This window comes from Ascaphus truei, chromosome 7 (assembly GCF_040206685.1).
Source record: "Ascaphus truei isolate aAscTru1 chromosome 7, aAscTru1.hap1, whole genome shotgun sequence".
Lineage (NCBI taxonomy): Eukaryota > Metazoa > Chordata > Amphibia > Anura > Ascaphidae > Ascaphus > Ascaphus truei.
The window spans coordinates 11689263-11717260 of NC_134489.1; the positions used below are offsets into that span (position 1 = coordinate 11689263).

At 45.6% G+C, this 27998-nt stretch overlaps 1 protein-coding gene across 1 annotated transcript; it reads right to left on the minus strand.

Moving 5' to 3' along the window:
* On the minus strand, positions 1-27823 carry LOC142498715 (cdc42 effector protein 2-like). The gene is made up of 2 exons (XM_075607018.1): positions 27677-27823; positions 1-4342 (listed from the first exon to the last, which is right to left on the minus strand). Exon 2 carries the CDS (start codon positions 4138-4140, stop codon positions 3439-3441), a length of 702 nt encoding a protein of 233 aa, XP_075463133.1. The 5' UTR covers positions 4141-4342; positions 27677-27823; the 3' UTR covers positions 1-3438.
* Between the last annotated feature and the right edge of the window lie 175 nt (positions 27824-27998).

Genomic DNA, 27998 nt, shown 5'->3' on the forward strand with positions numbered 1-27998 from the left:
AAAAACAACTTTGAAAGACCAATTTTCTTGTATTCTTTTTTAACAAGCATGCTTGTTCCTATAGCAACGATTTACATTCCCCTTATTTAAAGATGTCGCCAAACTTTGCCGATCAATAGATGGAGAACAAATTGACCGGCAGCTATGCAGTTTTTTAGGTAAGTAGAGATTGCCCACTTGAAACTATTGAAGTTAAAAAAAAAACTAAAAAAAAACGGGAGCCTGAACTGCAGCTTTAAGATAGCAATAATCGTGTTGTAAAGTTTTAATAAATACGAAAATTGGGAGCCACGCTTACATCGCGTTATAAGCGGATTCACGTTGTAACGGATCGCATTATAACAGGGTTGAGCTGTACTAGTATAATAAGTACAGATTGGGCCTAGGTTACTAATAACCAGGATTTAGCCTAATCTTGACCAGGGCCTAGATTACCAGATTAATCATCTCTCCCTAATTTTTTTTTGTCTCAATGATTTGGAGTCACTCATTGATTTATAGTATGATGTATTATAGTAGGTGTATCTTTTAGACCAGGGGTGCACAAAGATTTCCCCCTGAGGCCGTTTGCTGCTTGACGTTTAGCACTCTTAAAAGTCGGACCAAACTCCAACACCGGTCCTCCGTATGCTGCCGGGCCCCAGCTTTCCTCTGCAGCGAGGGGCCCTGTAACAGGCGATTTGTCCCTGTTCAAAAAGGTGCCTCTAATCCAGCAGTGTGGTGGTTAACTGCTGGTAGTCAATTAACCAACACCACCTGACTGATTAGAGGTTGGTTAGAAAAGCCTGCCTTTGAGACAGGAAGAAAGATTCCTTAGTCCACAACTGGGCTGACCAAGGAAACAGACAGAGCAGAGGTTCCTGCGTCTCACAGATGAGACTGATAGAGGGATCACAGATATCTGGAGCTCAAAAGACTTCTACACCTGAATGCTGAGATAACCTGAGGAAAAGGCAGCAACCCAGGAAAGAGAGAAGCCTTCCCCCTACAACTAGGAGACAGATAAGACTTTTCTTATAAGACTGATTATCTATGTCTGTCATATGTCTGTCATAATATATATATATATATATATATATATATATATATATATATATATATATATATATATATATATATATATATGTCTCTATGATTTGGGCTGGTGAATCGCTGGACTATAAGTGTAAATATACTCCAACGTGGAGCAGATTTTGTTTGTGGATTTTCACATGTTTGCTGTGTTTAAAGCAACAGGCGCAATAAAGCCTTATTTAATGTCACCTTAAAACCAGTCTCCATTGCGTACCTCTGCACACATCTCTTACAGGCCCTCTAATCAACCCCCATGCATTCGGCCGATGCCAGAAGTTGGGCACTCCCGGAAGTCGGGCCAACTTTTGCATCCAGCCCCAGCTCCCCTCCGCCATGGGACATGGCGGTCTTCCCCCAAAGTACAATTTTTATTGAAGGGGGAGAGAGAAATGAATGGGGGGAAAGAGATACATGGGATGGGGGAGTGAGTGGGGGGAGAAATGAATGTGGGGTTGGGGGAGTGAGGAGAAATACATGGGGGAGGGCGAGTGGGGAGGAAGCTATACATGGGGAGAGTGAATGGGGGGTAGGATTACATGGGTGGTGAGTGAGTGGAGAATACATGGGGGAAGAGTAAGTGAGGAAGGGAGAAATACATGGGAGAGTTAATGGGGGGGGAGAAGAAATACACAGGGGAAATGTGTGTGAGAGGGGGGAGTGAGAGAGTAAGAAGGGGGATAAATAGAGGGAGAGGATGAGAGAAAGAAAGGGATGAGAAAGAGAGGGAGGAAACAGAGAAGAAAGAGAGGGGGCGAGTGTAAGATAAAAAGAGACTTGCAGAGCCACCTATAGAGGGGACAAGGTGGAAACTCTAGTCCTGGGCCCCGGGAATGCTGTTGGCGGCCGTGGGGTGGGATATGGGTAAAGAAAACACTTGATTGATAAACTCTCCCCCATTCAAATGCCGTAAAGAAAAGGAAATCATACTTAATTAACTGTTAGCATGTTTACATTAGTTTAAGAGGACTGTTCTTTAAAAAATATTGGTTAGGCCAGCTATACAGGATTGCATTTTTAGTGGCGCAACATGGAAATAATATGTTAAGAGCTTTCATTTGTTAAAATGTTTTAAACGAAAAAAATGATATGTAATTGTGCCTTAAATAATAAAGTCTATGGGACTTCTTCAATTAGCTGCCGCACGGAAAGCCCCATTGATTTCAATGGGGCTTTCCGTGCGGTAGAGCCGGAACAGCACTTTCACACACACTACTGAATAAGCCCCTATGTCTTTCACAAATTGTAACATCGTCACACATTTCCATAGCAGCTTCCACATAACTCCGCTCCCTTGCTGATATACAATGAGCTTAACGCTATGTCCGGTATAAAAGATACAGTCTTCATTTGTAATGAGTTTTTCCTATTCTAACTTCAGGACTGAGTGTCCGACGTGCCTGAGAAGCTAAGCTTTCCTATCTAGCTCAAGTGCCTAAAAAACATAGCTTAGACATTGGCAGATGCAAAGGATTCTGGGAATGGTCAAGAAAACGGGTATGAGACACAATTTATTATTCTTTGTTGTCACAACCGTGCACCAGGCAACAACCGCAACTTCGTAAACTAAAACTGTGCATGATCCATTCTTTGGAACAACCTCATCCAGTAAAGAACACTCTTTAACCCTTTCACTGCAATGGGGGGGTCTGCATGGCACTGCCCAAAGTCTACAGTAGCGTGTCCGCATGGCAACCTCTGTTGCTTATTCTCACTTGCACCACCCTAGGGGGCTGCACAGAGCTGTTTTCCATGCAGACTACAAAAAGACATCCGAGAAACTGTATTTTACTTGTTGCTCGATTGTATATACTGGGGGCAAGCATCTCGTGCCAGACACCTTTGCCAATGAATGGGCTAAGGAACTTCCAGTCCGGATGAAACCAAAAGGGCCATTAAGATGAGGCTGTAGTTGTCCACTGAAAATACCGTAATAAGGAGGGTGTAAAGCTTTAATGTTGTTCTTAAAGAGGGCTGCTTTAAAATCCAGGAGGTGTGAGGCGCCTCTCCTTATCCCTTCCACAGAACCCCTCCAGCACTGTAGGGGTTAAGACCCATATTTACTAAGCAGTCCTCTGCCACAAGACAGCTGTCATCACTGGAAGACAACTTACAGCCCATTGACTTGAATAGGTTGTAAGGTGTCTTCCAGCGCAAGTAGGTGTCCCATGGCAAAAGAGCGCTTAGTAAATATGGCCCTATACAGTATGTATTTGGCTTGCAAATTTCTATTGGTTCATCAACGTTTAACTCCTGCTTATAGGTCGCTCCTCTTCAAAGCAGCCCAAGTCCTTAATAAATAGCGTTGAGATATATATATATATCCACACACAGACATTTTTATGTGTATGTTTGTTCCTTGTGTCTTTAGAGTTTATAGTCATCCATAATCCTCAGAATGTCATCGAGAATGGAAGGCCCCAGGTCTAATTCCAATCCAAAGAGGGATTCTGATCTTGGAATGCCTTGCTCCTGGGTATACTGGTTCTCTCTGTTGTCCTGCATGGGGTCTGAACCATGTTCTGGGCTGAGTACGTTGCGGCCAGCAATGGAGCCCTCAGATGAGCTATCAGAGGCCGCCGAGAATCTGCTCCGTTCATCGTGGGAGATAGACGAAAAGGACATCTCTTCCTTGCGAAGGAAACATCCCTCCGCGTAGCTGACCGACATTGAACGCTGAGTTGGGGTCTCTTCTAGATGAAGCCTGGGTGGTTTTGGAGGTGCCCGCTCCTTACACTGGGTCCCGCTGAAGACAGGCAGTGACACGGCACTCTTCAAAAAGGAGCGGTAACCTCTGGCATTGGCGTGGGTGTGAAACTCTTCGTCCAGGCTGGTGTCAGCACTCTGGATGGTGAACTTGCGGCCCAGGTTTGGAAGCAGGTCATACTTCCCTTGCAAGAAGGACAGCTCCCCAAACATGTCTCCTCCATCCAGCCCAATGTGAGCGCTGTGCCTGAAATCCCCCAGAGGGGGGCTGATCATCTCTCTTGACAAAACATCTCGGAGTTTCAGCTTCTTGCCACGTTTGGGAGTGGAGGTTTTCAGATAGATGGGGGTTTTTGCTGGCATCTCAACCTGTGTTCTCCCTTACAGCAACAGGAAAAAATACGACGTTGCCCGAGTATCTGAAGCATTGACTGGTGCCTCAAAGATACGGAATTCACAGTGAGGTCAACATTGTGACCTTGATTCTGAAGACGTAAGTGACCGAGACCTGTTGTGTCTGATTCTTGGTGGAACGTTTCACCAACTGTGCTGTACTCTGTCAGATCTGAAAGAAAAAAGTTAGGGATTAAGTCAGGAACATGGTTAAACATTTGAACATTTAAATATCCCTCAAAAACTCGACCAAAATGTCTGTTTTTCAAAGAGCTATATAAAAACAATAGTAAAATAACCTCCAGCAGTTACGATGAACATCTGAATGAGGATCATGGGCTTAGTTAGTATCATGGTAAAAAAAAAATACAAATGATAAATGTGCATGAGCAGGAGCTTAATATAAATAGATTTCCGGGGCATAAGGACAGAGGGCTCAGCTTCCTTCCCCTAAAACAAACAGGATGCATCATCCAGGCTTTAAAATGCAGATAGAATCACAGGCAATATCCTTGGGACCTATTAATAATTGCTTATCACACACACTCTCCATTTCAGTGGTCATTGATGGAGCTTTTACTCTTGCAAAACCTGTGATAACAAAAGACAAACAATTAATGTCTATGAAGGCGGGTGTGCTATTTTGATTTGAAATGGGGTTTAAGTTTTTAGCTCAGGGTCAATCCCATCTAAAACCAAAGTGACGTAATTATGCTGATATGTTTAATGGGTTAAAGGTACAGTTCCACCTAAGACCAATAATAAGACCAAAGGGAGGAGTGGATCTGTGAGTAAAGATACTGACTGTAAACAATGACAGTTTTGAATCAGTGTTCAATTCCCAGTGTAAACTCCTTCTGACCTTGGGCACCAAAAACATGGGATTGTAAAGTTATCTAGGGACTGTGTCTGAACAAAACCTGTGCTAAAAAGAGACAAACAATGAATCTCTATGAAGACATTGTCTGTAAAATGTCCTATGTGCTGCGTACCGCGCACTATACTGTAATTGTGAAGCGCTTTCAGTCCCACTGGGAGAAAAGCGCTGTATGAAATAAAGTTATTATTAATAATGAATCTTGAAAGTGAGTTCCATGTCATATCCTTTAAAACCAATTAACCAACCTTAATAGTATTTCCTTCCTTACGGTTTTTTATTTATAAGGCCCCAAACCAGCAGAAGAGAGTTCATATATCGTTCACCGTCAGAACAGAGCTGTTTTCCATGCAAACTACAAAGACACTTATCAGAGAAACGGTCTCATCCTGAGCTTCTCAGATATGGTTCCTTTTATGTCCAATGATATCACAAAGTGGGAGTCTATTAGCAGCCAAATTCATTTAGGCCTTGGGTTCATTTTTAAGAATGAAATACTTTAAAAAATCAGGGGGAAAAAGGTGAAAACAGACGTCCTGCTAAACAGTATACACATTGAAGACATTTTTAACAAATACAAAATGAATAAGGAGGGGGAACTACACCGTTATGCCACATATATTGGTAAGTTGCCTCATTTTATTCTCCACCAACTAGGACTGTATCTTCAGTTCACCAGAAGAGAGGGAGACAGAAAGGTCAAACCATATCCTGTCTTTCCCTGTCTTTCCCAGCTTCCGTATGGGCCACCTGGGGTGTAATATACATACTGTATAAGGAAATACGACAGGGCTTATAAGTTATATATGTATTAGTGTGTCTGTAGGTGTACCAATGTGTTAACCCTTTTTTTTTTTTTTAACTCAATTTTTTTATTGGGTACAATCATGTCAAACAGTACATACAAGGGTGTCATGATCCCATGACAATGGTGCTTTCAACAATCTGACAGGGACCCAATAACTTTTTCCATTTTCTTGGGGGTGGTGACTGGATGGGAGGGGGCGGGGAGGAGGGGGAGGGGGGAAGACTCACATGGGAGGGGGGGGAAGGGGGGGGAACCTAGGAGAGGGAGGGGGGGGGGGTGGGTGGCGCGCTCCTACCTCCGCGACTACCTATGGGTATATTTATTTTGTTAGCCACGGGTCCCAGGTGTTTAGAAATTGGGGTATTTTCTTTTGGAGCAGAGCGGTCAGTTTCTCCATTGACATAACTTCGTTAATTCTGCTAGTGACAGTGGTTCTAGAGGGAGCTCTGGTCTGCTTCCAAGCGGCAGCGATGGAACACCTGGCTGCCGTCAGTATGGCCGTTATAAGTCTGGACATCGGTGGATGGAGATCATCAACAGGTTTGTTCAGCACCAGGGTCACCGGGTCTAGGGGTAGGGTTAGTCCCGTGACCTCTCGTATGAGCCTCTGGATCATGGCCCAAAATTTCTGGATCTCCGGACATGACCACCAAATGTGGGCCATGTCCCCCTTTTGACCACATCCCCTCCAGCACAGATCAACTGCGCCTGGGTAGATCTGGCTCAGCCTAGCGGGGGTCAGGTACCATTGGAATAGAATTTTGTATATATTTTCTTTTATTGTTGTGCAAATTGAGGTTTTAGAGGCTTGCTCCCAGATCTCCTCCCAGTCCTCCGGATCTATTGAGAGGCCCAATTCCTCGGACCATCGTTGCATATATCTATGGTTGGGTGGGCCAGACTGGGGTACTAATCCTTTATATATTTGAGAGATCAGGCCTTTTTGATAGGTTGTTTTGGCGCAGAGGGTTTCAAATCTGGTTAATTTAGGAAATTTGGAAGTTGGTGAGAGGGATAGGAGAAAATGTCTCACTTGCAGATATTTAAATAGGTGGAGGCCCTGTATCTCGTATTTGTCCCTAATCACCTGATAAGTAGCGATCTCATCTTTCCGCAGCAGATCGGCCACCATCCTAATGTTGTGACCCTGAAATTGGTCAAATTGGCTTGGAGAACACCCTGGAGGGAATTTGGGGTTTCCAAAGATGGGGGTGAGCTGTGAGGGGGATGCTACCAGACCGTACTTCCCTCTACATTTAAGCCATACCTCCCACGTGCATCTCATCGCTCCCAGGGCAAACCTTGGTGGTTTATCCCCTCTGCTGCCAGTGGGCCACATTGCCATTTGGAAGGAGAGGGGGTGGGCGTAGTGAGACTCTATCTCTAACCAAGAAGCTAGGGCCGGGTCGCAATTCCAAACTACAGCCTGCTTCAGCTGTGCTGCGATGTAGTATTTTGCAATGTCGGGGACCCCCACACCTCCTCTTTCTCTAGACGAGAGCATCACTGACCGAGGGACTCTGGGCCTTTTGTCATTCCAAATAAATTGGAGAATTAGAGACTGCATGTTTTTAAGCGCTGTTTGTGGGACCGGGATTGGAAGGGTTTGGAAGTTATATAACAGTCTTGGGAGAACGTTCATTTTTACTGCCGTGATTCTCCCAAACCACGATATTTGGTGTTTTTTCCAGATCTCTAGGTCTTTTTTGATCTGGTTAAATAGGGGTGGGTAGTTATATTGGTATAGGGAGCTGTAGGAATTGGAGATTTTAACACCCAAGTATTTAATGTGGGTGGGGCTCCATCGATATTTATAGTTGGCTTGAATAAGGGTCCAGTCCTGGGGGGGGAGGGATAAATTTAGGGCCTCAGACTTGTCCATGTTTACTTTGTAGTCAGATACTTGGCCGAATTGAGTTAGGTGTCGTTGAAGGTTGGGGAGGGAGGTATGGGGGTTCGCGAGGGTCAAGATCACATCGTCTGCAAACAGCGAAATTTTGTGTTCTCTATCTCCAATTTGGATACCTTTTATGTTGGGTTCGTCCCTGATTTTGGCTGCTAGGGGTTCTATAGTTAAGGCGAATAATAGAGGGGAGAGTGGGCAGCCCTGTCTAGTCCCATTTCTGATCTTTATTGGGTCCGAAAACCCACCTGCCAATTTAACATATGCTGTTGGGTTATGGTAAAGAGCTCTCACTCCTTCCAGGAAAGGTCCTGAGAATCCAAACCTCAGCATGGTCTGGTCTAGGAAGGACCACTTGATCCTGTCGAACGCTTTTTCAGCGTCGAGGCTTAGAATCATTGCCCTGGTCCCAGTGAGATGCACGTGGTCTATTATATCCACTATTTTACGTGTGTTGTCGGAGGCCTGTCTTCCGGACACAAACCCTACTTGATCTACATGTATGAGTCTAGGGAGAATTGGGTTTAGCCTGTTTGCCAGGATCTTACTGTAGATTTTGAGATCGGTATTCAGCAGGGATATGGGCCTATAATTCCCGCAGAGGAGAGGGTCTCTTCCCTCTTTGTGAATAATCGCTAAGTTTGCCGCTGTGATAGTAGAGGGTATCGGCTCTCCTTGTAGGAACGAGTTGTACATTTGGAGGAGGTAGGGGGATAGGATAGGTAAAAACAGTTTATAATAGCTATTAGAAAAGCCATCTGGGCCCGGGGTTTTTGCTATCTTAAGGGATTGTATGGCTAGGGACAGTTCCTCTTGATTTATTGCTTTGTTTAAGCTCTCAGTCTCTTCTGGAGTGAGTGTGGGTAGGCTACACTGCTCTAGGTATTGGGTTATTTTAGTGATATTAACTGGGTCTTGGCCTGGGGGATGGAGGTTATACAGGTCTGAATAAAATTTCGCGAACTCTCGTGTTATCTCCTTCTCTAGATATGTGACCTGTCCTTTATTCGTCTGAATTTTGGCGATCTGGGCTTTTGCTCTGGCACCCCTTAATTTCGAGGCCAGGAGCTTGTCGGCTTTGTTGCCTTTGTCAAAGTATTTTTGTTTAGACCATCTGAGGGCTTTTTCAACTTCCTCTAGCTGTGTCTGTTTGAGGGCAGCTCTGGCTAGTGTTAATTGCTTTAGTGTCGTCTTGGAGGTTGAGATTTTATGTTGGGCTTCTAACTGGGAGATTTTTTCTGTAAGTTCTTTTTGGAGTTTGAGTTTTTTTTTTTTTTTGTATGAGGCTATAGAAATTAAGTCTCCCCTGATAGTGGCTTTATGTGCCTCCCATAGCATAGCTGGGGTTGAAGCAGTGCCTTTGTTATACTTAAAGAAAGATACCAACTTTTGGCGAATTGAGGTCTCGGTGTCGGGGCAATTAAGAAGGGAGTCATTGAGCTTCCATTTATATTGGGCATGTTTGATAAATGGGAGGGATAATAAAAGATCAATGGGTGCGTGGTCGGACCATGTGATCGGCCCGATGTTGGACTGGGAGGAGGCCTGGAAGACGTTACTGGTGCCCAGAAAATAATCGATCCTCGAGTAGGACTGATGAGGGGTGGAGAAGAAAGTGTAGTCCCTCTGGCCCTGGTGCTGAGCCCTCCATATATCGATCAGTGAGTAACTTTCCATAATATCCCGGAATTGCTTAGCCTTTTTCTGGGCCTGAGTACTGCTCTGGGAGAGTGTGTGGTCTGGGCTTGTTTGGCCAGGGCCGGATTTATCATTTTTGTAAGAGGCCACCATATTAAAGTCTCCTCCAATGATCAGAGAAGATAGAGATTGTTGGTCTAGGGTTTCTAGTAGGCTGTTCAGGAATTGAATTTGTTTGGAATTAGGGGCGTATACATTGACAATTGTGATCGGGGACCCTGCCAAAGTGCCCTGGAGTATGAGCGAGCGTCCTTCGGGGTCTTGGTGAGATTTTGTCAGTACAAATGGGACCCCAGCCCTAAAGAGGATAGCTACTCCTCTTTTTTTGCTAGGAGATGAGGCGTAGTATGCCTGGGGGAATACATTTTTAAATGTGTTGGGGGGCGTCTGGGTGTTAAAATGCGTTTCCTGTATTAGGACTATATCGCCTCGGGATCTTTTGAGATCTGTGAGGACTAGTTTCCTCTTTTTTACAGAGTTAAGGCCTTTGGCGTTGATTGAAATTAGTTTAATGGAGGCCATTGTTTTTCTTATGGTGTTTTCAGGGCACTAGGCCCTGTGACTCCTATTTTTCCCATGTCAGGAGTTCGGAACCGGGGGGCGACGGATAGACCTGAACCCTCGGTAGAGGGGGTCGCGGAGGGAGGGTTTGCGCTGGGGATAGGGGTAGTAGGGGAGGGACACATATAAGGGGGGGGAAAACTGGGTGGGCCTTGAGTAGGCCTATAAGAGGTAACCTTTGACACTTTCGTGAAAAAGGAGGTGGGGCGGGGTGCCCCTGGGGGGACTTCCGGAGACATGGGCCTGTCTCGGAGCACTGTGTTAGTCCCTAGACCCTCCATTCTGTAAATGGGGGGGACCACTAGTTGGGGGGGTGGGCATGGGTAGTTTCTTTGTTTCTAGTGGTAATTAGGGGCGTACCCTTATCTAGGTTGGTCCTGGTATACTAAGTACCTGAGATGACTCTTTGACCCGCTTACTCTGAGGCTCTGTATGTGTTTACCTGGGTTAAGCATATGTAGTCACTTAGTTCGCTAAATAGCTTATAATAGGGAGGGGGGGAGGGGAGGGGGAGCAGGAGGGGTACTAGGGCAGAGGATGGGGGGGGGGGTAGGGAGGGGGAGGGGAATCCGCAGGGGATACATATTCACATAACATTTGCAACAGTATCGTACATTTGTATGCCATCCTACTAATATTGAGAGAGAGAGGGGGACCTCTTAATATACTGGCTCCCCTCTAGTTCTGCATTTTGTCGTCTCGTCGCTGACTTCTTGTTTCATATATGGGGGGGAAAAAAATATGGGGGGTGGGGAGGTGCAGAGGAGGGTGGTGGGGGGGTGCAGAGGGGGAGGGGGGGGGGGGAAGGGGGTGGGACGCCTGTTGAGTTCGTATACGTGGGGGGGGTGGAGGAGGGGGGGTATAGGGGGGGGGGGTGGGAAGAAGGAGGGGGAAAGGAGGGGAGGGGGGAGGGGGGTGATAGTAGTAAAAAGAGGGGGGAGTATTTATTATGTGAGAGTTTAGGCGACATTATATCTGTGAGGTTCTTTTGACTGAAAGTCTCAGTCTGAAATCTAATGGGAGAGCGCCCTCACATGGTCAAGTCTGGTATGTATTGTTCCTTTCAATTTTACTGTACCCGGCAGACTCCTAGACTGGTGCTGGATGCTGTTCATTCTCCTGTGTTCTTTCACCGGCTGGACTTCAGTTTTCGCCCTCCAGGTAGGTAGGGGGGGGACCGGGGTTTCTTCAGCGTCTGTGGTCTCAGAGGGGGAGATGGGGGGGGGGGGGGGGGGGTTAGAGCGAGTGCGGGGGGAGAGGAGAAGGGAAGGGGGTGGGGGAGGTGAGGGTAAGGGGGGCAGAGATGTTTGGGGTACTCGATTCTGGTAGGGGATGGAGATTGTCTAGGGCGGTGGAGGGGGGGGAAGGAGTGTGGGTGGGGGAACTGGGGCGTTCAAATGTTCTCTATGTGTTGTGTATGTGGCTGGGTCTGTGGCGTTGAGGGGGGTGGTGGGGGGGGGTGGTTTAGGCATGGGGGGTGCACTGAGTATTCGGCTGGAGCGGGATTGGGAGAACAGTGGGGGGAGCATTACGGAGTGTGGGTTGGATGGGAGGGGGGGTCTGGGGAGTGTTCTTTGGGGGTCTGGGACTCCCCGAGGTTAACACTGTGGAGCTGCGTTTAGTAATTTATTTATTTATTTTTTTTTTTTTTTGCCGTACTTTACCCTTCTTCCGCTGTGTCCCTAAGAGGGCTCCGTCCCTCCCCTCTGCGTGTCCTGCTCCCGGAGTCTCCTGTTAAGGTAAGTAGGGGACATGGGGGGGGATGCCTGCTTTTGGACTCGTTGCAGAGGGGGAGGGAGGGGGGGCGGGGCTAGGGTAAGCTTATGGGAAGCTCAAGGGTGAGGTTTTGAATCTGGGTAGTGTTCTGCTGGGGGGGAGAGGGGGGGAGAGAGAGGGGGGGAGAGAGAGGGGGGGGAGAGAGAGGGGGGGAGAGAGAGAGGGGGGGGGAGAGAGAGAGGGGGGGGGAGAGAGAGAGGGGGGGGGAGAGAGAGAGGGGGGGAGAGAGAGGGGAGGGACGCGAGGGGAGGTGGGACAGGGGTGGGGGTGGGGGAGAAGGGCTAAAGTACATGCATGTGGGCTGGAGCTGTTTGTGGGGAGGTGTGGGGGGGGGGAGGTTGTTGGGGTGGGGTGGGGGAGGTTGTTGGGGTGGGGGGGGGGGGCGTGATTCTTTCTGCAGGTATCGTGGAGTTATGTAGGTAGAAGCCTCAGGGGAACAGGTAAAGGGGGAAGTGGTACAGTCCCGAGCTTTCTGGTGATGTCATCTCAGCTGGGCTGGGTGTCAGAGCGGCTTGTCTTGTGCTGTTGTCTTTTCCTCTTTAGGATCCTGATGGGGTCTTGGACGTCTTCTGCTGGGCTAGGCGTTCTGAGGACCTGGAACCGCGTTGATGTGGGGGTAGATTGGCTTCCTCGTCGTCCTCGTCTCGGCCTCGTCTCTGGATGGGTGGTAAGTCCAGGAGTCGCAGGAAACCCGGTGCGTCATCAATGTGGGTGATAGTATGGAGCTTACCCTTAGCAAGAACGCTTAGTTTAAAGGGGAAGCCCCATCTATAGCGCACATTGTGGTTTTGCAGGTGCTGGGTCAGCGGCTTAAGATCTTGTCGACGGAGGATAGTTATTCTGGATAAGTCGTTGTATATTTGAAGCTGCTCGCCTTGGAACGGAATTTGGTTCATTCCTCTGCTTTTGTTTATTATTTTCTCCTTGGTGGTGTATGAGTGGAAGCGAGCGATGACGTCTCTGCGTCTCTTTGGGTCTTCTCGTCGTGGACCGAGGGCTCTGTGGGCTCGGTCTAGCTCCATTTCTTCCTTTTTTAGGTCTGGTACCAGGTGCTGGAAGAGATCCTGAAGGTAAGATGTGAGTGCTTCTGCGGGAACCGACTCAGGGATGTTCCGGAACCTTAAGTTCTGACGTCGGTCCCGGTTCTCTTGGTCCTCTAATCCATCCTTTAGGCGGTTTATCTCCTGGTTAAGTCGGTTAATCTCGTCCTCGGCCGAGGACTGAACCGCTTCTATTTCCTCCACCCTGCTCTCCAGGGAATCTGTTCTTTGGGAGATTTCGGTGATATCCTTTTTCATTTTATTTATAGCACTATTAAAGTCTTGGCTGACATCTTTTCTGAGTTTGGAGAACATTTGGGTCATATAGTCCTCCAAAAAATCTTTAGTGATCAGGTGGCTAGCTGTGATGTTCTCCGGGATCTGCTGCTCGCGGGCGGGAGTGCTTGCCACGCTGGGGTCGGCGCCATCTTGGCTCAGCTCCTCCTGGTCTCCCGGGCGCTTCGACGGCGTGAAATAAGCTGAGACACTCTGCATGGGTCCCTTTTTTTGGTGCTTAGCCATCCTTGAGCTTAGCTCTTAGTGCCCTCTCGTTTTGGTGAGTTTTGTAGTGGTTTTTGTGCTCGTTCTAGCACCTTTTCATGGAGGGGAATAGGGAGCTCCGAATTAGGCTGGCATGTGGTGTGACGTCACCACCGGAAGTTCTGTGTTAACCCTTTTGATGCAAGGGTTAAGGTGTGTATACTCAGACATGTAAACTCTCAATGATTTTCTGACGGTATGTCTCCATAGACTTTAACGGGCTCCTCTTCTACGAGAAACGATTTGTCCCCATATACTTTCATGTGATCCCCCTCTACGAGAAACGATTTGTCCCCATATACTTTCATGTGATCCCCCTCTACGAGAAATGATTTGTCCCCATATACTTTCATGTGATCCCCCTCTACGAGAAATGATTTGTCCCCATATACTTTCATGCGATCCCCCTCTACGAGAAACGATTTGTCCCCATATACTTTCATGCGATCCCACTCTACGAGAAACGATTTGTCCCCATATACTTTCATGCGATCCCCCTCTACGAGAAACGATTTGTCCCCATATACTTTCATGCGATCCCCCTCTACGAGAAACGATTTGTCCCCATATACTTTCATGCGATCCCCCTCTACGAGAAACGATTTGTCCCCATATACTTTCATGTGATCCCCCTCTACGAGAAACGATTTGTCCCCATATACTTTCATGCGATCCCCCTCTACGAGAAACGATTTGACCCTATATAGACAGATGGCTGTAAGACTGATCTCACAATCCCATTTCAGATCGTATACCCACACCAGCTGGTCCCTTCCATTTATAATAGATCATGTCACTTGAAACAGAGAATGTCTCGTGAGGATCCCTCATATATCATGATACTGTCTCTTTATTGTAAAATCGGAGGGATTTAAAATGGTAGACAGGACCTACCAAATTATTAATGTGTCCAGTCTGCCCAGGTGGTCTGAGCTTTTAAAACACACTCACATCTGCTGTAAATAAATCAGCATCTCCTGTTGCAGGCCCCTTTGCTAGTCCCGAGTGCTTTATTGCTTTAACTCCTATGCTAGTCCTGAGTGCCTTATTGCTTTAACTCCTATGCTAGTCCTGAGTGCCTTATTGCTTTAACTCCTATGCTAGTCCTGAGAGCCTTATTGCTTTAACTCCTTTGCTAGTCCTGAGTGCCTTATTGCTTTAACTCCTATGCTAGTCCTGAGTGCCTTGTTGCTTTAACTCCTATGCTAGTCCTGAGTGCCTTATTGCTTTAACTCCTTTGCTTGTCCTGAGTGCCTTATTGCTTTAACTCCTATGCTAGTCCTGAGTGCCTTATTGCTTTAACTCCTATGCTAGTCCTGAGTGCCTTATTGCTTTAACTCCTATGCTAGTCCTGAGTGCCTTATTGCTTTAACTCCTATGCTAGTCCTGAGTGCCTTATTGCTTTAACTCCTATGCTAGTCCTGAGTGCCTTATTGCTTTAACTCCTATGCTAGTCCTGAGTGCCTTATTGCTTTAACTCCTATGCTAGTCCTGAGTGCCTTATTGCTTTAACTCCTATGCTAGTCCTGAGTGCCTTATTGCTTTAACTCCTATGCTAGTCCTGAGTGCCTTATTGCTTTAGCTCCTTTGCTAGTCCTGAGTGCCTTATTGCTTTAAGTCTTTTGCTGCTAGAGGGGTTAAATGTAAATTCACCAAAACGGCTTATGTTCATTGGATACATATTATTCACCATCTCTTAAACGTAATATACTGCATTGTATAGTTGTACAGAGCATTTCAGTACACTTCCAGCAAGTTGGAATATAAATATAATGTCAGTCTGTGATACCATATTTTGAAAATGACAGTACAAGGGCCAGGAAAAAATTAAACAACTTAGTGTAATTGGCTTTATTATAAATATGTATTCTCCCGTAACCTATACAGTGTCAGGGGTTCAGCAGCTACAGAGTGCCACCGGGCCCCTCGGCACTTCCGCATCATGTAATCACGCCGGGAGCGATCACGTGACGGGTGGGCTTATGCCGAAAATGGAAGTGGAGGGGGCACACCCCATAGAAAATTAGTGAACGTTATAAGGGCACTGAAAGGTTAACGAACAAATATTGTGTGTTTTTGTACTGTGTAACATTAGTATGTGTTCCATTGTTTCTGCTTTAGATCAGCTTGACTAATGAAAGTATCTTAATTACAGAGCAAAAAATAAAAATATGTTTATGTATATTCTTAAGTCTCATCACCACAGGGGGTTAGACAAAGATTGTAAAAACCATCCAAAGCATGGAACCGACCCTTTATCACATTAAACAGGTCACTGTCATTAGGTCTTTTTAATCCTACATGGGACTGACCATTTAACCCATTAAAAATATCAGTTATTTGGTCCTACATGGTAATGGGCCTTTAACCCATTAAACATGTCACTTTCATTTGGTCACTTTGGTCCTACATGGGACTGGTAAGCCTTTTCATGCATTATGTAGCCTTAACAACTACTATCTTTTTCTGATGTCTATTGCAGACAGCGAAGCCATCATTAGCATAACAAGATCACTTCCATTAATAGATTAAGCTTCTTAAAGACCATCTTTTCTCAGGTACTTCCATTTGAGAGTTTGCTAGCGGATTACTTCAATAGGTATAATATATATATAATATATATAATATATATATATATATATATATATATATATATATATATATATATATATATAAAAACACATACACCTATTTTAATAAAATATTAATTGTAATGTTTCCCTAACTCTTCCTAATGCTTCATAGAACCGCGAGTTACAACCTTTCAATATATCTCCTCCTATTGACCCATATAACTCCTACCTAACTATTCCTATTGCTTCATATAACTCCTCCTATTGCCCCATATAACCGCTCCCTATAACTCCTCCTATCGCTCCATATAATCCCTCCCTTTAGCTCCTCCTTATACTTTCTCCTATCACTCCATATAACCCCTCCCTATAACTCCCCCTATCGCTCAATATATCCGCTCCCAATAACTCCCCCTATTGCTCCATATAACCCCTCCCTATAACTCCACCTATTGCCCCATATAACCCCTCCCTATAACTCCACCTATTGCTCCCTATAACTCCTCCTATCTCTCCATATAACTGCTCCCTATAACGCCTCCTATTGCCCCATATAACCGCTCCCTATAACTCCCCCTATCGCTCAATTTAACCGCTCCCAATAACTCCCCCTATTGCTCCATATAACCGCTCCCTATAACTCCTCCTATTGCTCCATATAACCGCTCCCTATAACGTCACCTATTGCTCCTTCCTAACTCCTCCTATCTCCAAATCACAAGCTAACACACGTACAAAATAGCTTGTTACACTGATGCTAAGAGACGCAGGGGGAAAATGCCTCTGTGCACCACTTTTCCAGAATAAATGCAGGAGCTTTGATTTTCTGTGCACCTCCCTGATTTGGAGTGTCTCTGATTGCCAGCATTTTACAGACCTCAGTGAAGTCTCACTGCTAAAGATGAACACTTTTCCATTAACATGCAATTCTTTTAGGTTAGAAATCCCCAACCCTCACAGACTTTCAACAATAGTTGGCTTGGAAATATAATTGATGTACTAGGATAAACGCACAGCTGCACCGAACACACACGTTGGGAGAATGTTTGGCGTCTAAAATATTCTGTCTGATGGGTCACAGCAGATACAAAATATGAACGGTTTTCACCGACCCGTGACCCTGGGTCCATGTCAATTTCATAGGAGTGTTTCATAAAACTTTGCAAAAGCCTTGGTGTTCAGCTGCAGAACCCGTGTGTGTGAAACCTTTTAAATGTCCAGTGACTGCTGAATCCCAGCTTACTTACCATATGTATGTACAAATTCTATTGCTGTGGCAGGGCTTATACTTTTTCAATAAAAGTGTATCCTTTTTTATTATACGGAATGTAAAACATTACAGTATAACTGTATATTCTTATTGAATGGTCCAGTCGCACAGCTGTCCCAATAGGGTTGGAAGGGGGTGATGGGTGTTAGGGGTATGTCACATAAGCTTCCTTGAAAAACGTTGAGTTTTCAGGGAGTTATTAAATCAGAAAAATGTGAAAAATCCTGTAGGTTTTTTGTTAAATAAATCAGTTCTGTAGTATTAGATAATACTGTATGCATTTTTTTTTTAAACTCCTAATACCATTTTTAATGATTTTTAAAAATGTAATGTTCATCATTTGGTTACTACAGTAACCATTTAGAACAGTCATTTCCAACCGGGGCTCTGCGAGCACCCCTCAGGGGTTTTGCGGCTGACAGGGGCGGGGAGAGCAGGGGTATCTCTCCCAGCTGCCCCAGGCCCAGCGGAGCGGCAGTAGTCCACGCAGCAGTGACCCGGTGGCTCCATAGCTCAGCAGCAGCCACCACCTGGTCACTGCAATCCTTCCTCTCCCTGCTGACAGGAGGATGGAGCTGGGCACCGGCGTGTTGCCCAAGGAAAGAGAGAAAGAAGTGTGTGTGGGGTAAGAGGGAAAGAGAGGGGGGGGGAGAGAAGAGAGGGGGGGAGTGTAAGGGGGGGGGGAGAGGGGGAAAAGTGTAAGGGGGAGAGTGTAAGTGGGGAAAGAGAGAGTGGGAGAGTGTAAAGGGGGGAAGTGAGTGTCAAGAAGAAGAGAGGGGAGAGTGTAAGGGAAGGAGAGGGGAGAGTAACTGGGCGACAGGGGGGGAGTAAGGGGCGGGAAAGAGTATAAGGGGATAAGAGAGAGGGGGAGAGAGTAAGGGGAGAAGAGGGTCAGAGAGCGGGGGAGTGTGAGAGACAGCATAAGGGGGAAGGGAGAGAGCGCAGTCGGGAAGAGGGAGTGAAGGGGGAACAGAGAGATGGGGAAGTGTGAGATGGGAAGAGAGAGACGGACTGGGGGGGGGGGGGAGAGATGAAGGGGGGGGGAAGAGGAAGGGGGGGAAGTGAGAGGGTTGGGGTTCCACAGAATTTCACAATCTAATTCTAGGATTCCTTAACCAAAAAATGGTTGAAAACCACTGATTTAGAAAGTCATATGCACTTCCTTTTTGGAACAGGCTCTGACACACAGCTTTTTGAGCTCTACCCTTTGGCAACAAAGTATCACAAACATATGTTGCTGTGTTCCAAACAGCAGACTGTCTATTGCTCTGAAAGCTGTAACAATAATGTATTACACTGAGTAATATGTTACACAGCTGCAGCATTTCACAGACTACAGCACAAAGTTAGAAGGCGGCCATTTCGTTTGGCACACAATCAGGATTTTTACAGATTTATAGCAGGAGCACCAAACAATTGCAAGGTAAGAATATAGACTTATACATTGTCAGATGCTTTACATGTAAAAAGGAAAAGAAAAGGGGGGCGGGGGGTAAATGTAGTATTGCTGCTTTAAATGTCTGAAAGCTGGGGAGGAGTCTGATGGTACGTGGTAGGGAATTCCAGAGAGAGGGGGCAGCACTAAGGTTGCCACATTTAAGTTTTTATAATACGGGACGCCGAAATACAGTATGAAAGTGTGACACCATAATGAGGGATGAATGATTTGCGAATGGTTCGAGCTGAATGGTATCTTCCGCTTGACTGCTATATTCTTTTTTTTTTTTTTTTTATCATCTCTGCGCTTGGCCGTTCTGGGAAAACGCGCATGGAACTAACAAGTAGCGGTGGGAGAAAAAGTAACGCCTATAGGGGTGGGTGCCATGGTATTATGAGATGACCACGCAGTGTCCTAGCTATTATTTAATTAAATTTAGTAAGTCAACATCTATCGGAAAAGGTAACTACAGCTCAATCCCCTTATAACGCTGTGCTTGGGGTCCAAAGAATCACATCACGTTATAAGCAGATCGCGTTAGAAATAATGTACAATTGTATGCAATGGACAATAAAGTATTTAAGACACCAATAATAGTGTTGTAAAGTATTCATAAATCCGAAAATTGGGAGCCACGCTTACATTGCGTTGTAACAGATCGCATTATAACGGGGTTGAGCTGTATTACACTCCAGTAGAAATCTATTACGTTTTTATGACTGATTTTATTACAAATCATCTTAAGCTCGGACATTTCATGTCAAGGCACTGTAACACGGGACAATTATGTGTCCCGACCGACCTTTCTGGGACAAGTCAAAGAAATCAGGGACAATCCCATATATATGGGACATCTGGCAACCTTAGGCAGCACGGGAGAAGTCTTGTAGGCGAGAATGAGAGGAGGTACAGCAATAAGGCAGGAGGAGAAGTGGATGTCATGGGCAGAACAGAGGAGGCATTTATGGACGATGGCTTAAATGTAAGGTGGAGGGGGCAGCGTCGTTGAGAGCATTGTAAGTCAGAGCTAGGGTTTTACATTTTATTCTATGAGATAGAAGCCAGTGTAGGGATGTGCATAGTGAAGCAGCAAGAGTGGAGCACTGAGTGTGGAAGAGGAGTCTGGTGTTTTGGATGGATTGGAGTTGCAACAGGTGGACAAGTGGAATGCCAACTAGGCGTAGGTTGCAATAGTCAAGGCGGGACAGGATGAATAAATAAGGATTGAAGTTGCATCAGGAGTGAGGAAAGAGCGTATCCTTGCGATATTTAAGAGGTGGAGACAGCAGGACCTAGTGAGGGATTGAATGTGAGGAATGAAGGAAAATATATATTCTCCAAGTGATCATGAGGATCAGAGTAAAAGAGAGGACATTAAATAAACTGAATTATGTTTACATTAGTTCAGCATTGTAGATTTCACCGACTGACTGAGGGCATTTTAATTTGGTCTGAGTCTTGTAGTTCCTCCATATTCTTCTTGGTTGGTGGAGACACTCTAAAGTACAATATATATGCACACACCTGCTCTACCTGTGCGCATATGTGGGATGTAATGTAAGTGATATGAATTTGGGATAACGTTCTGTACAGTGCAATAGTGATTAAGTCCTCTGTTTACTTTGAAGTAATTTATAAAACTCCTGGAGGGGGGCAGCGGAATAAATAGAGCAGGTGATAGAAGACTGGCAACTACACTTGTTTGGGAGAAATTTTGAAATGCAAAAATCCAACAATTTTCCTGGAAGGTTCTTGGGCAGAAGTTTCCATCGATGTATATCATGAGCAGGGAGCAACAAGAGTGTAAGAGAGAAACACAGACGCGCACACATACTCAAACTCCGTTACAACAAGCACCTTCTCTCCCCACCTTTAAGCAAATCCACCTTCTGAATGAAGCATTTCAATAGTTTGAACTCATTGTTACTATCCTACACCCACAATACACCCACTTAAAAACCATTGTGGTCAGGCTCTACCATCTACTGCCCTTCCTCATTCGCCTGCTGTCTCTGTAACATCCATCTCCAAACACAACACTTAGATTGTAAGCTCTCGGGGCAAAGGAACTCCGTTCTTATCTGATTTTAGGTTTATACCTATTGTTATGGATTCGCACAGTTTAAGAGCAGTGAGGGGGATGGGGAGAGAGAGAGCAGTGGAGGTGGAAGGGAGGGAAAGGAGACGGCCATGAGTTGAGCACAGAAGACGAGAAATCAAAGCTGATATATGAGGGGCAATGTTTGTCTTTGTTGAATTGAAGCCGAGTAACACATTTAACCCTTTGAGTGCAATGGGGTCACGGCACTAGAGTGCCACATCCCCTCCGGCACTCGCGTTCATGAGTAACTTGATCGCTCCATTGCTGATGGCGCAACGTAAGGGGAGGGGTCCGTCCCTTCAGTTCCGCTTGGTGACAGATTGCGTGTTCAGCACCCAACGCAATCTGCCCTAGAAAAATGAGAAGGGTCTTTAGGATGTAGATTCTATGTCATAGGGCCCCTGGAGTACCAGACCCCGTGACATAGTAGCTACGTCCACAGGGCTACTACGTCCACAATATACTCCTTGAGAAAGGGCAGTCTATGCCTGAAACGCTTGGGAGGATTCTCCTTTTTTGTTGTCCTGGGTGCTCCCTTTATGTAGTTTAATAAATATTTCCCGTTTTTAATCATCTTCTGGTGAGTCCCAGTCCTTTTGAGTGGTTGCCGCATCGATCTACAACTTTTCTCTCCCGTGACATAGTAGCTACGTTCACAGGGCACCCAAAGGGTTAAAAAGACTCAAATCCCTTCATTTACACGTGGATATGGGCTGCAGAGTATGATTCATTACGGATTCTTTGCATAATATTTATTTAGATAAAAGCCGCCTTAGCGAGGGATTTCTGCTCCTAACCGGTATATTGTGAACGTATGATGCAGAGATTACATGTGCCCGGCTCATCAGAAAGGTCACAGTTACCTGGAACATGTTAGAGCAGCAGGGGAACATTTCTCCGATTATTCGTACAGCGCAGTCAGCAGAAGCTGCAGGCGCACAGTAACTGCTGGGGGCAGCTTAATCCCTTTAGTGCCAATGCAACCCGACCAACCCCCCCCCTCCTACCTTTAACTGACAGTATGCACAGCGCTGTACATAGAATTTGGCAGGCACAATGGGTCCGTGCCCTGCAGAGCTCACAATCTAAGATGTGTCTGCCAAACCTCTGCTCCAATTAATCTCTGACGGCTACGTGAGAATAACATGCTGAGCAGGATACACGTTACAGATACACAGAAACTGCAGCATAAAGAAACGTTGTGAGAAGATGGTGAGCTTTCACATGACTTCTGCATGAATTTGCCTGCGGCACTGTGAAGATAGTTTGCGCAGATGGGTTACGGTAGGCGGATTTAACCACTTCCCTGCCAGAGTCCAGCAACACATTGCAGAGCAATATAGTCACATGCAGAGCAATATAGTAACACGCACGGCAATATAATACCATGCAGAGCGATATATAACACGCAGAGCAATATACTAACATGCAGAGCGATATATAACACGCAGAGCAATATACTAACATGCAGAAAATGTGCAGAGCGATATCACATGCCCAACCGTTTAAAGCATGCAGAATGATAAAATACCATGCAGGGTAATGTAACGTAATAGCATGCAAAGCACTATAATACCGGAGCAATCCGCTGCTGGCCCCTCTGGCAGTGAGGGGTTAATGGGGCCCTCTGCCATTTCTAGCTGCTGACCCCCTAATACTGCATCTGATGCCCTTGAACCACTGCACAAATTCACTAATACAGGCACAGACACATTGACATACTCATATACACTGATACACACAGACACGGCGGATATACACACAAACACACATTACATAAACACAGAGATACCGATATAAACAATGATATACACAGCCCCACGCATGTTATATACTGTTATATATACTGCTGACACTGGAAGCTTTTGCTATGAGGAAAGACATATTGAAGGATAAACGTATTAATATAAATTGGTTTCCTTAGAAAGATTCAATCAGATTCTATTTTCTTCCATTCAAAATCAAAGTTTCACTTATTTGCTTCATGTGTAAAAAGGAGTCAGTCAATGTTTTCATTGCATCTGTTTCATTCTAACCGTATATAGTAATTATTGTTCTTCAAACTAATTATAATGGCATCATTAATCAAACATAACATCAAGAGGAAAAGACTCACCGCATATAGAGCAGTTTACACGCGGTCTTGTATAAAAGAGATTAGGTAAAGATCATATAGACCCGAGGTGGGCAACCTGTCGCCATTCGCCACAAGTGGCGAATTGGCAATCAAAGTGTGGCGAATTTTAGTTTACCAGCGTGAGGTAATGGGAAGCAGCAGCGGCGCCCGATGGCAGCGCTAGTGCTGAGGGGATGGGCCGCGGACGGTGGCCGGGAGGCAAGTGTTGAGTGGAGGAGAACCACTGAGAGAACGACGGAGGCGGAGCACACACCCCGGCGGCGCCGGCGCCTGACACTCATGTTCCGGTGCTGTCTGGCAAGGTAAGAAGCAACACAATTCTGGTTCAAGAAATGATCATGATATTGGGGGGGGGCGGGGGTGGGATGATGATGATGGTGGGGGGATGATGGGCGGGAAATGAGATGATGATGATGATGATGATGGGAGGGGAAATATGATGATGATATAGGGGGGGAATTAGATGATGATGAGGGGGGGGAATTAGATGATGAGGGTGCTGAGAAGATGATGAGGGGGGAGAAAAGAGATGATGAGGAGATGATGAAAAGGAGGGTAGTGGTGGTGGCGTGAAAGGAGGATGAGAAGGGGAGTGAGAGGAGGAGGGGTGTTGAGAGGATGAGCATGAGGGGGTTGAGATTATGAGGGGGTGAGAGAGAGGATGAGGGGGTTGCAACAGTCTTGGAAGTAGTGGAAGAGGAGCATTAAGATCAGTACAGCTCGCCCTGTATGACTGCTGGTCTGGAATTTATAAATTGTCTGACCGTTATGTCATTTGTTTCTACATTTCACTCCACGTATGCACCAATTTTCACTATTTCATATTCTATTTCGTAAAAAATGCAGGGAGACGCTCAATCTCCAAACCCCTCCCAGAATGTTTTATAAAATACAATATGAAATAGTGTAAATTGGTGCATAAGTTGAGGAAAATTTAGAAAAAAATACGTAACAGTCTGAGAATGTATAAATAACATACCTCCCCACCGACTTTTCGACCGCGCCGCATTTTTCACCAGTGTGTCCAGTATTATTGGTGAAGCCACCTGGCAACCCTAGTGAGTCAACATCCGACCTTGAATTTTCGAATGCACAACCTAATACCTCCATTTTTACATGGTGTGGCTATTTTCCCTTCTCATCTGCCACACCTGTGGCTACATTGAAAAATAGGTTGCCCACCCCTGATATAGACACTCAAAAGCATTTGGTTACTTTACAGACATTCAAAGTTAAAAACAATTATACAAAATACATTAATACTTGCCAGATTTGTTTTAAAAAAAGATGTAAGTCACCTACATGTAACTGGGTCTAGGACAGCTAGCCGCGGCCATTTGACCATCGCAGATGACCCACGGAGTCTGGGGGATTCCGGGCCATTTTGGATAATGCCGATAATTGCAACCTAGGACCTTAAGGCCGAGGCCCCGCTGCCTCAGTCAGCGCGCCCGCACTGCATGCAGGTGGCGCGTGGAGAGGCAATTGACCGCTACCTGCGGTCTGTAGGGAGCAGGAGCAGGGGCGTGGTTTGAGCGGTGGGCTGCAGCGGGGGTCTCCCGGGCTGCAAGAGGGTGCAGCGAGCCCCCACACATGCCCTCTGCTGCTCGCTCTCCGTGCTGTCCCGTCCCCCCACACACACACTTCCTCTCCCCCCCCTACCTTTTGGAGGTGGGGGAAGCTCACTCCAGCCCCCCGTGCTGATAGGCTCACCAGCGCACCACGTGACGCGTCACCGCTCGGGATCGCCATCCTCTTGCATCCTAAGCCCCAACTTTCAACCCTAACAAATGTAAATTGCTAACCCCTAACCCTAGTATTCATACCCTTAACACCATAACCATAAAAACCCTAATCCTCAATCCTAACCCTAAAAAAACTAAACCGCAAAAAGCTGCGGCGAAATGGCCGATGGCAAATAGTCCCATTCCACATATAAGCTTCTGAACATATCTCTGCCATTAGTTCACTTTGATTCTAGGAGTGGCCGACCCTTTTAATGTGCAATCTCAGCAGTGTGACACAAAAATAACCTTCTGCAAAGAATGTAACGGTCTAATTTGTATTTACATCTAACCATGACAACAAAGATGTTTGTCTGTTATTGTTTTTTGGGGGCAAATAATTACAGCATTACATTTCTTTCTGAGCCTCCGAATGGGGGAGTGTTATCAATCAAGTGTTTTCTCTTTCCTTGGCCCACCCAGCCCTTATCAGAGAGCCAATAAAGATAAGGGGTGGGGGAGAGAGGGGGCTTTGCCTGTGCAAACTGTTGTGACATTTACATCAGACAAAAGGGAGCAGCCAGATTATTTCAAACCCCTCCCATGTCTCAGCTCACCATGTTTACAAAATCATTTAAAAACATAAATGAATAATACATATAGGTATCATATTTGAGCAAATAAAGTATCAATCACCCTGAAGTGACCCCTTAAACATGTCACTGCCATTACTGCACTCTCGTCCTAGGAGGCACTGACCCCTAAAACGTATCACTGAAATTAGTACACTCTGGTCCTATGAGAGTTCACCCTTTTTAAAGCAGTATTTGCCAATACTGTAACTCCTATTCTTCTTCAAAAAAGTTGTTTTGTAAATAAAAAAAAGTAGTGCTACTATGTGCTCCCTTGTATAAGCAAACTATCCATCCTACTCAATATGGTGTGAAGTCCAACGATCACAGACTTCCATTAAAGCAAGTGTGTTAACGGCTTTCAACAGTACTGAATAGCCGCTGAACTGCTGCTTTTGACCCATCTGGCAGTGAAGGTGTTAAAACAGTGACTGTTGCATAGTTACATAGTAGATGTTCAATACATGTACCAGCTTTATATTGATATGTTTCAATGGATTTCATCGAGGCCTGTCTTGCAGTCCGTGTCAGACTGGGGTAAAAAGGGGGAGGCAGATGGCATGGATCCATTATAGGGCCATAATGATAAGGCTTTGTATTGTATTGTATGTCTTTATTTATATAGCGCCAAAAGTGTACTCAGCGCTTCACAAAGAATACAGTACAGGGAATTATAATTATACAATAAGTGCAGCAAAATCAGACAATAGGAAAGGAAATCCCTGCCCCGAAGAGCTTACAATCTAAGAGGTTTAATGGGAAACTTACAGAGACAGCAGGTAAGGGAGTACGTGCTGTAGATGGCAGTGCTTGGTCACAATGGGTGGTAGGAGTGACTGAGTGTGGGACAATAGCCATGAGTGCAGGCTATTGGGATGCTTGTTTGTGGGGTAAAATTTAAGGAAGGTCAGTGTTAAATGAAAAGGTTAACACCATTTACAGGGGAAGAGATGGCAGGGAGCTGTGTGAGAGATCAGGTGTGTATGTCTGGCTCGTGTGTACATATGCACTCATGTACATATACTGTACACAGGGGGACACATGCATTCACAAGTGCAGACATACATACAGTACACTCGTACATGCACACATACATAGAGCAGACCGACTCCCTGCAGCCGCACTCACACTCAGGCTGATCTACACAGTCTACTGAATCTACCCAAGATATTGTGAGTCTCCTGGTCACTCTGGGAGACTTGGCTGCATAGCCCACAGGCCAGTCCAAGCCTTGTCAGATTAACCATGAACAAGCCTAGTTCTATAGTGCGGCTCAACAGAGCAGGGTAGTGAGAATGGAATAAGCAGATGGAGGGGCCACTCCTTTCACTGTGACACATTCCTGGCAAGGAGTATTGGAAAGAAGACAGTATGACTGATAATGAAATATGTAACTGAACCCCTTTTCCAGCAAAAGAGGCCTGACAATAGACACTAAACTATCAAGGGTCCCTGTCTGACCCACGGCCCATGAAGTATTCCCTCAAATTGCAAGTTACACAGAGCAATCAAGTACTGTACCATGGAGTCTCATCCTCGCACCGCAGGGTACACAGAGAGCACCAAGGGACCAGTGGCCCATGGAGTCTGTCTTTTATACTACAGGGTACATAGAGCATAAGGAAACAGTTGTCCACAGTCTGTCCCTCCCACTACAAGGTACAAAGTGAAATTAGGTACCAGTGACAAACTTGCACTGAGAGAAAGGGGCAGATTCATCAAGCGCCATTATGGGTTAGTACACCTGATCCGGTGTTAACTCCCATTCAAGTCGCCGGATCAGGTTTAGTAAACCAACGGTGCTTGATTAACCTGATCTGAAGTGGGCAAATAACTCATTGACTTAATCCACAAACATCAATATCACTTTGTAACCAGGGTGGACAGATTGAAACGGAGTCAGTGTATTAAGGCACTTCTTCTCTCCGATCGATCTCATCATAATGAGTGATTCCACAGAACAGGAGCAGTTCAGAACACTCAACTTCTCCACTTAGTGAGCCAGGGCTGAGCTAGGAAACCCGCATTAACTATATATTACACTTAAAAGGGCTTTATTGCGTTTTGGACATTTACCAGATTACTTCTTCATATGTACCGGCACATTATCAAATCTCTAATGATCATTTACAAACTGCATCTAAAACATGAACTCTTACTAAAATCTATTGCAATTTACCACCAACCTACACTTTTTCAGGACCAATGACCTATACTAAAACATTGACGCAGACATAGATGGAGAGCAGATTATTAACCCCTACAAGGGGTTAATAGCCGGAAGGGGCTGCAACTCTAGCACTGAAGAGGTTAATGGCCCAGCCTTAACCACTTTCGCTGCCAGAGAAAGAAATGCATTGCAGGCTCCTCTGGCATATTAGCAAAACGAGATGTTTAGTTTGTAAAGTATATGAAGTTACGGTTTTACCTGTCCCGCTAGTGACGTTCTGTAGGATCTCAGCTGAGCATCTAACAGCTTCTGCTCCCCTCGTTCAGAGGGATAGAGAGACACTGATTTGAGCAGCTGTGAGACACTTAGTGGGAGCTGGGAGGGCGTGTACAGTACAAGGGAGGAGCTTTGGCCATAAACAGCCTTACCTTCCTTTGCCCTGTACTAGGAATCCCTAAGGCTAATACTTCAGGGCTGTGTAACCCCTTCGCTGCCAGAGTCCTGCAACACATTTCTCAGGGACAAGGTCAGATAGTGCTGGTATATATATATCTAATGTAGGGTGACCTCCTGACTTCAG

Excerpts from the sequence above, each read along its gene's own strand:
- LOC142498715 (XM_075607018.1), bottom strand. The coding sequence starts at position 4,140 with ATGCCAGCAAAAACCCCCATCTATCTGAAAACCTCCACTCCCAAACGT.